Below are 14107 nucleotides of genomic sequence, written 5' to 3' on the forward strand. Positions count from 1 at the left end.
TTAAAAAATAAATAAGAACAGATTTCTTATCTAATGAATATAATAGTTGTACATTTCTTGTCTAATGAATTGGTAACAAAGAGAACGGTGATTAAGGATGGCCAACAATGGGGTTTCCTTGCCTCTTTTCTTCCCTTCTTGTGGCAGTTACAGAGACATAATAGACAATGGTGAACAAGCCATGTATGAAGCACAAAATCCCTCCAATCGATAGAAAACGACTGTTTGATATTCCACACGATTCTCTTGATCTTGAGTTGGCCAAGGTCCCTAATACCAGCAAGGAGAAAGAAATTGCTAATACTATCCTGCAATGAACACCACTATTCAGTCACTAACAATTGATTTCAGTATCTAACAAGTGATAGAATCAATGAGTATCAACATGGATCAAAGAAGAAACTTGTGGTAACATATGACATGAGATTTGAAGCAGCAGTATAAAGAGAAGCAACACATGTTGAAAAAGACTTACCATGATAAGATTAGAAAGGCCACTGCTAATTGTCTATTGGCTGTGGCTCTCTCGCATTCTTCTTTGGACCGCATGCAAATGCACCTACCAAGCAAGTGAGCAAATGCATGAGCAAAGACCAAGAAAATGGAAGCACAAACTCCTAGCTTGAAGGCTTCATAGTTAGGGTCCCTACACACCAGTGCCCACATCTTCAAGTCCTTAACCTGTTTCCATCCCAAAACATCAAAACAAGGCTCATTGCTAAGAGTTCTCTTCTCTCACCAACATTGAGATTTCAGATATATATACACATGTTTTTGGTCATAAAGAAGTACCTTGTTTTGAGCTATTTCTGCTTGAATTCCAAGTATGCCAGCAACAATATCCAATACCAAGACAAAAATGCAGACAAGGAAACCATAGTTTTGGGCCATTTTCACAAAATTCAAGGCAATGCACTATGGCTAAGATGTTAACTACAGATAACTTGTTCATAACTCCTTACTTTAATAGTGGAGCAGTGTGATATTTAATAGAGGAATACGAATAAAGGTTTGCTGCATATTATCATATATGCATGAAATTAGCTGTGATCTATGGCTAAAAGCTGCTTTCCTCCTCAAGTTTACACTTTATTCTTCGTTTCTCTTTCTCTTTCCCTTTTCAATATTCCTTCCATGAGGGACAAGGAAAACAGAGTCACCAAGCCAAGGTCACATCCATGGCTTTGATTATGGTTGTTAAGTTGCTGCAATATTATGCTGTGAATTAAAAACTGATTGCAGTTACCCATATGCTAATCAAAACTTGTATGTATTAAGCTTTTAGACTTTAATCCATGAAATTTTGTAAATATATAATTTTGATTCTTATAAGTTTGATAAGGACCAAAGTGGTGTGTTCTCCATCTTCGATAATCCACGTTTGTAATTCGTAGATTTCGTGTTCCTTTAGTAACGAATAATACTGCTGTCTACTATAGCAAATAGATTTGAAGCTAAAATCATAAACATCGTGATATTGGTTTAAATTAAATTAAACACAATTTCTTTAAATTAAACAAGTCATTTACGTACGACTCAATAAAATAAGACTTTTGTTTATAAATAACATTTTTGTTTATAAACAATTCTCAGAAATCATTTTCACTAAAAAGCTGTTCTAAGCACCTGTTAAAAATGATTTAAGTGTTTTTAAAAAATGGAAGACTCACATTAAAATAATATTTTTATATTTAAATGACTCTTCTAAATCATTCCCAATAAAAATGTTTTTAACATCTCTCACTCGAAATGATTCAAGTATTTCGCGCTTAATATAGCCTGAACATCTCCCATTAAAAGTGTTCTAAGCATTCAAGAAGAGAAGTTAAGAAAAAATTAATAAACGAAGAAGAAAAACTACTACATTATTAATTAAATGATTTAAATTAGCGTAAAAATATAAAAAAATATTAAATAAAAAATAATTTTACATGAAAAAATAATTAGCTATTATATTGATTAAATTAAATATAATTGAAAATTAATAAAATTATTAATTTTTAAAGTAATTTCTATTATTAATAAATAATTTTTAAATTAATATTTAATTATCAATGTTTTAATTACTAAATATTTATATTTTAAAGTTGATGACTAAAATACTAGTACTTAAATATATATCAATTTAAAAATTATTTATTAATAATAGAAACTAATATAAATACTAATAATATTTTTATTTTCTAAAAAATATATATAATTTAATAAATATAATTATTAATTATTTTTAATTTTTAATTAGTAATTTTTTTAGTGGAAATTAAATTATATAAATTTGATGTAAGGAATGGTGTGCATAACATCAATGTTGTTACTTAAAGCACCTTATTTCTTAACTACTGGAAAGAAATAATGAGAAAAAAAACTAGTCAAATTTAGGTTTTTTCGTTATGCAGAAGATCAGGCTTAAAGAGTACTTATATAAGCAATAACAACTTTTAAATTTAACTAACAAATTATGAAGAAAAAAAACAAGAAAAATATTTCCACCTTGTGTTTAGATAAAAAAAAAATATACTCCATTATTTAATTTTTTTTATATTATATTAAATTTCAATTATTTTTTTCATTTTTTAAATATTTTGTATGTAACATCTCTAATTTTTATCCTTATATAATAAAATAAAAATAAAACAAGCAATATGTAATGTGTAGAACTATCTCAAAAAGATATTGCTTTTCATATATACACCAAAAGTTTTTGAAACAAAAACAAAACATTCAAATGAAAGTTATCTCATCCTCCAGCTTGTTCATTAAGAAATTTTATTACCTACAACCTCATCTGCTCTTGTGTAATACGATCATCACAGATAAAGAAACAAACACAAACAAAGAACATGTAAGTTAACTATATAAATATTTCTATATAATTCATCAAGTCTTATACAATTTCTCAAACCATTAAGTGTTTATTAAAATTCATAAATTCATCTTTCACATGTCAAACTTCTACTGACTCACAACACATAGACACTTGACTCTACTTCCGGAAGACTTGTGCGTTGACTTAGACTCAGAGATTTACACCTGTTATATTATCTCAATGTGAAATCCACACAGTTATGCACATAAATAATTTCAATATCATCTTTCCTAGTATCACAGGGTTAACTCATATAACAAGTCAAGTTAGTTATCTTTCAACAACTTACTCATTCATATTAACCTCCCTCAACTCTCACCACATGAATAACTTCATCTATATGATTTTATTGTCTCAAGAGAGTCAGGATATCTCCGTCTAGATGAATCCCTAGTCAATGCACATCCTAAACAATCTTAACACGGTATTTTCTTTCCTGAAAATACTATGTCTTGATTAAAATTCATATTCCACATCTCACAATATCCTAAATGTCACAATTAAATCATACCAAAGCTTAGAATTTCATTTAACTCATAATTTCATAAAACTACACATGACATTAACAGTTCATGTTCAGCATTATACAAGCACTCTCATTGATTCAATTAGCTATTATGTCAATATATATATATGATTTCTAAACCAAAATCATTTAAAATCAAACAATCAATTCTCATCAAACATTTCATTTGAATTAATTCAACAAACTATTCAAATACATTCAATTTCAAACTCATACATTCTACAACATTTATTATATCTACACTTTCACATTTCAATCTCAAACAAATCTCAATCTACTAAAAAACAAGAAATCCTGCAAGAAAATTTGAGATTGGTGACCACGTCACCCCACATTCAGATCTTCTAGCCTAGGATTCTATTGACAATTTAAATTAGCTTCCCTTACCTGAACTTGAGCATATGCTCCTTAAGAGCTCTAAACTACCAAAAGCTCAAGGGTAACCTAACCTGTACCACTGAGTCTTGATAAAAAAAAATCTAACTATACCACTAGGACTCTGAGCTAACATAGACTACTTTTGAACATAAAAGCATTACATGCAAGCTTAAACTAAAGACAAACCTAACCCGATCAAAACTAACTCAAAGAAAAAGGAGTCAAGAATGAACTTACTTTATCTAAGATTTTGATTGGGTAATCTTGTAGAGTTCACAACCAAGAGTCCAATGGCAGACTTCGATCGTTAAACTGATAAGCGAGGAAGTTAGAATCTTAGAGAGAAAGGAGAGGAAAGAAAAAAATTAACAAAAATGAACTTATTCTATTACAGATTTTGATCGGGCAGTCTTGTAGTCTTTGTTGCCATGACTCTAATGGTGTATTCTGATCGTCAAACTATCAAAATCTTAGAGAGAAGACAGAAGAAAAGAAAATGGAGTTTTTAGAGAGGTGATGATTCTTTTAAAATGAAACCTTAATAATAATTGATTTTTTTTATATGCTCCTTTAAATTTAATAATAGAATATTCAGGTGTCATTTTATTTATACCACTTCTACTATACAATTATTTTTTCGGTCCTTCCATTATATATGTAAGAAAATGATTAAACTTTGATTATTGTCAACTATCACTAAATAAAAAAAATATTAAATAATGTTTAATAATTTAAAAGTATTAGTAGGTGATGTTTTTTCTAATCTTAATTGATGTAAGAAATAGCATAAACCTAATATTCTCTACCGATTTCTTAATATTAAAGAATTGTAGTTGACATGAGTTTGAAAAATGATATCAATGATAATACCCTAAGTGAGGAGGCAAAGTTGACAAAATTCTAATCAAGAACGAATAATAATAATACTACAATAAGAGAGTATGAAAAGAAGAGATATAATCGAGAGAAAAAAGAGAGTATGAGAATTTTCAAAAATTTTGCATTTTTAACTGCAATTTTAAATTTTATAGTTTTAAACAATCAAATTAACTTTACAAATATATGACCTTTTTTAAAAAAAAAAATCTATCCAAAAATATATTTTTACTGTAAAATGGCTTGTGAGTTTTAAGTAATGGAAAAATTAGAAGAAAAATATTCTTTGACATTACCTTAAAGATCTTAAACACTTGACCAAATGGTTTTTTATTTCATCGAAGAGACAAAAATATTTAAAAGTTCATATCAACTTTTCATTAGTAAACCTAAGTATAATGGGAATATTCATCAATAAAAATGATAAAATAACGAAATTCAAAGGATAAAACATAACTTAAATTTCAAATATTAGAATGAATAGAAAAGACAAAGTAGTACCTGAAATTTGTTCTTTTTGGAAAAAAATCTTAAGTTTGTATAGATATTTATGATTACGAATTATTCTCTTATATAAATATATTAAAAACTTACAATTTGTTTTAAATTTAGCTTTATTTTATTATATTTTGTATGAAATTATTATATTCATATTTGTCACGAGATTATATAATATTATAGAAAAGAACTATAACAAACAAAACTACGAGTAGGGACATCTCAATACCTTGCTTCCCCTTTTTTTCTTTATTGATTTAAAGTTGGCTATCTAAGCAAACATAATAATTGTTATTCTTTAACTTCTATTTTTTATTTCTTTATATATATATATATATATATATATATTTGGGAAATATGGAGTTTCAAGAAAATATATAAAGATTATTTATATGTTAATTTCAATCTAAATATTTTAGAGTGTTACACGTGTTAGCAAAATCAAGTTAGTTCATTATATTCATTCATATTTTCTAGCTAACTATGAATTATCACTTTCAATGTAATAATACATTTGTATGGTGCTGCAAATAGTTTACATCATAAGGTTTATACAAATTGAAAAATATACTGTATAGAGTGCTTAGTGTTTTTTTTTTTATCAGCAATAAATAAATAAAATTATGAGGGATACTTAAGGGGTATCCCAACCCGTATACAACAGCCACATAGTTACTTCTTCGAACGGGAAGGATAATCAAAGTGTGACATATCCTGCAAAAGCTATATCCCCAGCCAGTTCACAAAATTGTACCAACATGACAGTAAACTACAGAAAAAACCAGCAGCTTCCCAACCCCAACACCATTCCAAAAGATATAGCAGAGCATCTCCTAGTACTCCCCCTGCACCCTGCAATCCAGCCCTCTATACCAGAGTAGATTTTCGTTCTTCCGTCTACCAACCCCGCTCCAACAGTCTCTACTTCCTACTTTCCTTTTAATACCAACACACCACTATAATTGTGCACCCAAGCTCGCTCTTTGCTTGCTTAACAGCTATAGTGACTTTAGAATAAGTGAAAAGCACAAGCACATCAGCCTTTTTCCTTCACCCACCATCTCCTTCACCTATGTATTGACCAGCCAGCAACCTCCCAAACCTGCCAGCCGCTACAAATCAGCCACGAATTTACAAAACACCATGTTACCACCTTACTTTCTCTGCATAGTAACATCACGCCCCTATTCCAGACTGAGTCAGACCCCCTGAATAGCGTGATGATGACTTTTTACGGCAAGTGCACCGCGTTTGTCAGAAGTAATAATTGTCCCTAAGGACGGATATCGATCCCACAAAGAACAGTGAATCATCGAGTACAATATTCGTTAAATATAACAACAGAACAATAAAAAAGAGTGTGAAGTGATTATGTTGGCACTGATCAATAAGAAAACAAACAAAGAATTAGTTGCTTCAATTGGAAAAATTGGGATTAAGTTTCATCTCTCTCACTCTCATGTATTTTGATTAGCATGTTAATATTAAGTTCTTTAATTGAAATTGATGCCCGTATAAAAATCATTTATATCGATTCCTCGCATATAAAATCCTTAAGAATGTTCCCTAACTATCGATCCCTCGCATACTTATAAGAACAACTTAGAACGAAGCTCAGACGTTTAATAGCAATTAACATTTCAAGTCTATTCCTAGCACTCAAATATGTTAAGTATTGTTGTTTAGGTCCGAACCCTAAAAATACCTCCCGGTCAGATTTAAGATTCTCAATTTGTCACGGAGAATTAAAAGTAAAACAACAATACCAATAATCAATCAAGAACTGAATATTAATATATAAAATATCACCTCAATACATAAGAGTTTGAGCAGATTACTCCCAATCCCAAAGGGTAGAATTAGCCACGCATACTTCTATCACCTTCCATTCTCCCAATTGGGTTACAATTCACTCTATGGTGTTTTCCTCTCAATCTGGCACCCTAAGGTTGAGCCTCTAGCCCTCTATTTATCCTAGTTTTCTAGGGTTAGGTTGTTTATTGTGTCGCGCTAATGGGCTAAATGATAAAACACATAAAAAAGGCCCAATCTTTCTTTGCATCTTTTTCATTCTGGGACCTTCTATCTTTATCTTTTAAGCTCAAATCATTCATCTTTAATCCAAATCTCTAATCTTCCTTAGAAATCTGCAATTAACACCAAATTTGGGAATAAAATACTCTTATTCAAATAAAGATCATAAAAAATGTAAAAAGGTATAAATTCATAAATTAGGGATTATTTTATATGTAAATTAGCAATAAATCCTCATAAGTGTCTATATTTTAATATGAAATATTACTGAAATTAGATACTTATCACGTGACAATTCCATCCTCAGAGAATCGGCTGCACCCATGGTATCACTTCAAACAGCCACCCCTCCTTTGGTACTGGTGCGTCACACCCATACCAGCGTGCTCCCTTTTTAACATATATGCTCTCCTTAACAATCTGCTTCTGATTCCTACAAATAACATTAACAGAGGCCACCCCCGAAACAAGAAGCAGCAACCCAATTCCCTGCCTGGAGAAAACCATCTAATCCATAAGGAACCCAAACCATCACTATAACAGATTCCTACCTACCAGAGACTTCACATGAGGCCAATCCAGAAGTAACAACCATCTTCTTCATAACCATCACAGACGCATGTAAGCCAGAAAATTTTAGCAGCTTCTAATGCAAATATTTGGGTTAAGGACCCAATCTACAAAGGAATAAGAAAACGAGCGAGCTTTATGCTTCATCCACAACCAAGACTTCAGTTGAGCCCTCTGGAAAACCTCCTCAGCATCTACTACCCCTTGCTGGAATGCAATCAAGTTCCTCTGGTCCCATAAACTTCTAATGACATTTGCCCATACCCCTTTCCAGATCCTATTCTGCTTATTACTAACTTGAAACAGGTGAAAACTTTGGAAATGCAGCTGCAGATCATGTTGATGTACGAATGAAATATCTACCCACTGAAAGCATAGAGACCAAACCTTCTGGGCATATTTACACTCCATGAAAAGGTGATGGCAGGTCTCCTCCTGTAACTGGCACAAGGGACACATCATTGAGTTCACCACTACCCCTCTCCGGCTCAGACTCACTCTTGTAGGAAGTCTTCCCATCAGTACCCTCCAGGCTGTCACTATCACATTTGGAAAAGCCTTCACCCTCCACAAGAGTTTATACACTTCTCCCTGGTTCCCTCTACCATGCTTAGCTAGACAGTCATAGGCAGAGCTCACCGAAAACAACCCCGGAACCTCCTTCCCCCATACCTGGGTGTCCTGGACTCTTCCTGAAACCACCATTTACCTCCTCCCTCCTTACACATCTTAGAGAGGTCTCTCCACCACCAAGATTGATATTTGACAGGTGTAAGACTGCTTTCTACTCCCAAATCGTATTTGGAGTCCAACAACTTCTTCCATCTTCCATTCTCTTCTGAAAGACACCGCCATCTCCATTTCGCTAAGAGAGCTTTATTAAACAAATGTATATCCCTACACCCCAGCCCTCCCTCCTCTTTTGGTCTGCATACATCTTTCCAGCTAACCCAAGCAATTGGCTTAGTTAGTTTCCCCCAACCCCACAAGAATCTTGTTTGAATACTGATAATCCTTTTACACACCGAGGTCGGTACTCTAAACAGGGAGATATAATACAAGGGAATAGCAGTTAGAACAGAATTGATTAAGCAGATCCTCCCTGCCATGGATAAAAACCTCCCCTTCCAAACATTGAGCTTTGCTTTCAGTTTGGTTATAATTGGGTCCCAGAATTGTTTCTTTCTTGGATTCCCTCCCACCTTCAGTCCTAGATACTTGAAAGGCACCTCCATCTGGATACAATTCAACGTCTTGGTGAAACACCCTATAGTACTGCTTTGTACGTTAATGCCTGCTAACCTTGATTTATGGAAGTTGATCTTCAATCCTGAGGCTAACTCAAAGCCCCTCAGGATGGCCTTCAGGGTTAACACATTCCCAAAGGTATCCTCACATAGAAAAAGAGTATCGTCCGCAAACTGTAGAATACACATCTCCACCTCATGCCTTCCTATCTTAAGGCCCGTCAGCATATTAACCTTCAAAGCTTGTCTTACTAGCCCAGCAAGTCCTTCAGCAACCACAATGAACAGAAAAGGTGCTAGGGGGTCGCCCTGACGCAACCCTCTAGAAGGCTTAAACTCCTCCGTAGGACTCCCATTAACTAAAACTGACACAGTAGCTGATTCCAAGCAACCTCTGATCCACAAGATCCATACAGAGTGGAAACCCAGTTTGTGTAACATAACATACAGGAAATCCCATCGAACCGAGTCGTAAGCCTTCTCAAAGTCCACTTTTAGGCAGATACCACTTCTCCCCTTTTTCCTGAGATCCTCCACCACTTCATTTGCCATAAGGACACTATCCAAGATTCCTCTACCCTTTAGGAAAGCTTATTGGTTTTCATCTATGATTGCAGGCAAGACCTTCTTCAATCTCCCAGCCAACACCTTAGTAATGATTTTATAAATGACACCAACCAAAGAAATGGGTCTACACTGCTCCAGCTTAGTGGGGTCCCTCACCTTCGGGATAAGCGCAATAAATGAAGCATTACAACCCTTCGGGATGTTTCCAGTCGCATGAAACAAAGCCATTGCTTCCATTAAATCTGCTTTAACAAAGTCCCAGCTTTTCCGGATAAAATTGAAGTTGAACCCATCTGGACCAGGGCTCTTAGACCCTTCACACTGCCACACTGCATCTTTAACCTCTTTTTCTGTGAAACCAGCCACAAGCCTCTCATTATCTCTCAAAGTTAGAGTCTTAAACTCCACCTCATCCAACCTCACCCCTAGATCTTTCGTTGCATTGAACCTAGCTTCAAACAGCTTTTTCGCCTCCAACCGGACAGTACCTAGTTCCTCACACCATCTGTCACCCACCTGAACACCCTTCACTTCATTCCTGAGTCTTCTCCACCTCAGAGATGAGTGAAAGAACCTAGTACAAGAATCACCACTCTTGAACCAACTTGCTCTAGCCTTTTGGCACATAAGAGATTCGAGTTTTTTGTCATTTTCTACCAATCGACTTGTCAACGCTATTCTATTAAGCCTTTCACTTTCCTTCAGACCCCCGATACAATCTCTGTTGTCTAGCTCCTCCAGCTCCTGTAGAATCCTCCTCTTCGCAGAATGGAGGTTACCAAACACCTCTCTGTTCCACACTTTCAGCTCTGACGTGAGGAGTTTCAATTTCTCCTTAAAATTAACTATTTCGTTCCCTTGGACTGGGAAGGATTTCCATTTATCCTTAACCATGATGTTAAACCCCCTCTCCATAAACTAAGCGTCAATCGATCTAAAGGGTTTAGGACCCCAATCCTTCTCCACAGATTTTATCACCAAAGCACAATGATCAGATACTTCCCTTCGAAGAACATACTGTTTGCACATGGGCCACTTCAATAGCCATTCTTCCGTGACTAGCCCTCTAACAATTATACTTTTAGCTGTTCCATCCGGTCTAAACCACGTATAATTCTTGCCAACCAATGGTAAGTCTAACAAGGACATGTAATCAATGAAGCTGTTAAAACCATATATCTCTCTTACCTGATCATTCCTACCCCTGACTCCTTTCCTCTCAGACCTGCTTCTCACAGCATTGAAGTCACCACAACAACACCAGATTGATTCTTGTGACGCCATTTTAACATTAGAGAGATCCTCCCATAGAGTCTTCTTTGCATTCAGTGCACAGGGAGAGTAAACGTTGGCCACAACACACCTAACGGACGATTTTACATGTTGACCAACAACCACAATAAAACCTTTCCCCATCAAGTGGTATTCATAACTAAAACCTTCTTTGTGCCACATGGACAAAAGGCTTCCACTCCCCTCCTCCCCTTTATTGTGTAACCAGCCTACATTATTATCACCCCACAAAGCAAAGCACCTAGCATCCGAGATGTCCTTAGCCTTTATTTCTTGTATACAAACAAAGTTCGCCTCCTCCCTTCCTATTAAATGCCTCATGTACCTTGACTTGGTACCACCCCCAGACCTCTTATATTTAAACTGACAATAATCATAAAAGACCTCCCTTCTTCCCTTCCTCTACACAACTCATGGTCTTCAAATCCCTTTCCTCTAGACTCGAGAACTCCTGGATAACCTCCTGTTCGTCCTTACGACACCTTATCCCAACTTTCCTACTAATCTCCCACAGCTTAATCGGTTCCTCTGGCGAATCAGACTCACGCAGCCTTAGGTTGCAGTTATCAATATCTCCATCAGAAAGAGAGACTATGGGCATACCTTGTCTAAAAAGAAAGGATAGAGCATTCTGCGGGCATTTGTTTCTGATTCTAACAGATCGCCTTGGGTGTGACTTGGAGCCTTCCAGATCAACAAGGGCTTTGATTTTCCGCCGACGCTGTGTGGTTGTGACTCCCCTTTCCTCATGCCCACCACCTTCTCCGCTCCCCAACAGCAACCCTCCTCTTCTGCGGTGAGTTCCGATCCCAAGAACATCGTCCTGGGTTTCGGAAGAGACGTTGCCAGCTTGTGCCCCTTCGTGCTCCATCGGTTTCTTCTTCTACGTACTCTCCAACTCCAGATATATGTTTCTGCTACCTTCCTTCACAGCGTTCTTATTGTTCCACTGTTCTTGCGAAGCATTCATTCCCTCTCCTCGTGCTCCCCCCTGTCTTCCTCCAGTTCGAAATCTCGTCTCCAACTCGGATCCATGGTCCGACAGAGAATTACCAGGCCTTGACCCGGAATAGCCCACTCCCATACCCGTCTGCAACACTTCTTCTTGGGCTTCCTTTCTACCCTGGCCCAAACCTAGCACGTACATGTCTTGGTTATACATACTTTCAACATCCACCACTAATCTGGCCAGCTCAGCATGTGTGGAATAGCTACAAAGAGAACGCTTGCAGGCCTCGACAGCAGCGTTGCCAAAGTCAGGTTCCTCAAATAGCTTCTGCCTTTGACTTTCCTCATCAGTGAAAGGATTGCCACCTTTTTCCTGACACGAACAGAACCCTGCAGAGAGCTCCCCTAAACGAACATTCAATCGTTGCGCTTGACCTTCGTCCTCTTCTCCACCTCCGACCACCTTCGACCACCTTCCCCTTCGTCTGACTCCGTACTATAGTCCTTCCGACTCCCCCCTCCTCGTTGCTTTTCACCGAGAAAGTCGATTCCTCCATGTAGGTTTCGGTTGAGGTGATACTGTCTGAAGAATCATAGATACGATGTGAGTCTTTGCACTGGCCTGCTAATACCACTGGGTGTTCCTCCTCAATAAAAACACTTATATTTTGATCATTGATCCTATACTTCCTTGCCACCCTTATGAACCGATTATTCTCGATTCTCACTTTCAGACGTGCGAACTCTAGATTTTCCCACATCAACGTGGCATCATCAATATCAATCAGCATAGCTATGTCTCCAACCACTCTAGCGAAGCACTCTCTGTTTCATAAGGTTATTGGCAGACCAAGACACCTTACCCAAACCACTCTATGACTCACTGTGAACGATGCTGACCACGACTGCATCTTGACAAAAACATTATCAAACCATTCTCTGTTTAAGTTTATAATCTCCTCCATCTTCTCCCCACCTCTTGATGTTAAAAGAGCAAGGTTATCCCCCATCGCTCTTACTCTGACCATGCTCATACCTCCTCTAACGAATTCTTCTCCTAACTGTTCAAAATCCATATCAGCATTGAAACGCCTTACCACACTTCCCTCCATCCACGGCAATGACTGTTGCTTTGCGGTAATGACTGGTCCCTTCCATGCCCACCTTTCCTGTCCTCTAACTGCATCAACAAAAGATTTCTTCTCCCCCTTCTCCACCCAGACCTCCTTCCCTTTGTATGACTTGTTTACCTCCGTTTCAACCCGCTCCTTCACCCCATGCTCAAGCCTCCCCGTCTCCACCGAGCTTTTGTTCCCTCCTTCCTCCCTTGACACATCCACACGGTGGTACTTCGGTATGTTCACAAAGAGTTTTGTACTCCCAATGTATATTTGGTCAAGTTCCCGCTCTAGTTTTTCCACATTCTTCACATCAAACAGCCTCACAAACCCAAATCTTTTGCCCCACTTGTTAAGCCTTCGTGAAATAAAAACATCTTGCACCCTTGCCCACCTTTGAAAGATTTTAAGCATGTCTTTCTCTCCAAACCCGTTGTGAAAATTTGAAAAGAAAAACGTTGTAGATTTACTAGCCTTACAAGGTTGGAGGTTTGGTTTCCGGCGAGATCTCTGCTCACCCTGCCTATCAAAAGAAAACACCTTACTATTCCGATATACTCCCCACTCCCTCCATTTTGAATAATGGACAAGTTCACAGAGTGCTTAGTGTTAATATTTGGAGTTCGGTGCATATGTGTGGCATATGAGTGGGTAGGTCATCACGGTAACTAAACCCATGATGTGGAGAATGAGTTTTGGCTCAATTATATTAGTAAGTTTGTTAAATAATAATTAAAATAATATTCTTATTATATACTAATATAAAATTATTAGTAGAATATATTTGATCTAAGTGTGCGTTTTAGTGATGAAGTGATTAAGTTATATATATTGAAAAGATAACGTTGTACTGCGAGTAAAACATTTGACTTTGCATAATATTATTATTATTATTATTATTAATAAGAATCCAAATCGCAGTTAAATATAAATCAAAGGAAAAAAAATTACACTAAAAGATTTGCAACGGCATAGAAAATTAAAAAAAAAAGAAAAAAAAAGAAGACAAAAAGTTAACTTTTTTTTAAAAAAAAAATTCAATAAATTATGGATTTCCACAAACATTAAAATATTAATGTTTAGTAATAAGTTGTATACTTGCGTCAGTTGTTTTCGTATTTGTTTTTATCATTTGTTTATGTTCTGATATTTCATATTTCACTGCATTCGTTTTTATCTATAAAAC

At 36.0% G+C, this 14107-nt stretch overlaps 2 protein-coding genes across 2 annotated transcripts; both read right to left on the reverse strand.

Annotated features, from left to right (window-relative positions):
• Positions 1–959, reverse strand: LOC137809754 (protein DESIGUAL 2). Its single transcript, XM_068610838.2, has 3 exons — positions 793–959; positions 476–681; positions 1–308 (listed from the first exon to the last, which is right to left on the reverse strand). The coding sequence occupies exons 1-3, from the start codon at positions 889–891 to the stop codon at positions 92–94; spliced, it is 522 nt and encodes a 173-aa protein (XP_068466939.1). The 5' UTR covers positions 892–959; the 3' UTR covers positions 1–91.
• Positions 960–10480: 9521 nt separating this feature from the next.
• On the reverse strand, positions 10481–11176 carry LOC137809475 (uncharacterized). Its single transcript, XM_068610583.2, has one exon. It carries the CDS (start codon positions 11174–11176, stop codon positions 10481–10483), a length of 696 nt encoding a protein of 231 aa, XP_068466684.1.
• Between the last annotated feature and the right edge of the window lie 2931 nt (positions 11177–14107).

The sequence above is a fragment of the Phaseolus vulgaris genome, chromosome 2, assembly GCF_051622355.1.
Source record: "Phaseolus vulgaris cultivar YP4 chromosome 2, ASM5162235v1, whole genome shotgun sequence".
Lineage (NCBI taxonomy): Eukaryota > Viridiplantae > Streptophyta > Magnoliopsida > Fabales > Fabaceae > Phaseolus > Phaseolus vulgaris.

Coding starts and splice junctions, on each gene's coding strand:
- LOC137809754 (XM_068610838.2), bottom strand. CDS start 891: ATGGCCCAAAACTATGGTTTCCTTGTCTGCATTTTTGTCTTGGTATTG. Junction 682..792: donor CAGAAATAGCTCAAAACAAG/GTACTTCTTTAT, acceptor GGATGGAAACAG/GTTAAGGACTTGAAGATGTG. Junction 309..475: donor GCCTTTCTAATCTTATCATG/GTAAGTCTTTTT, acceptor TGTTCATTGCAG/GATAGTATTAGCAATTTCTT.
- LOC137809475 (XM_068610583.2), bottom strand. CDS start 11,176: ATGAGGCATTTAATAGGAAGGGAGGAGGCGAACTTTGTTTGTATACAA.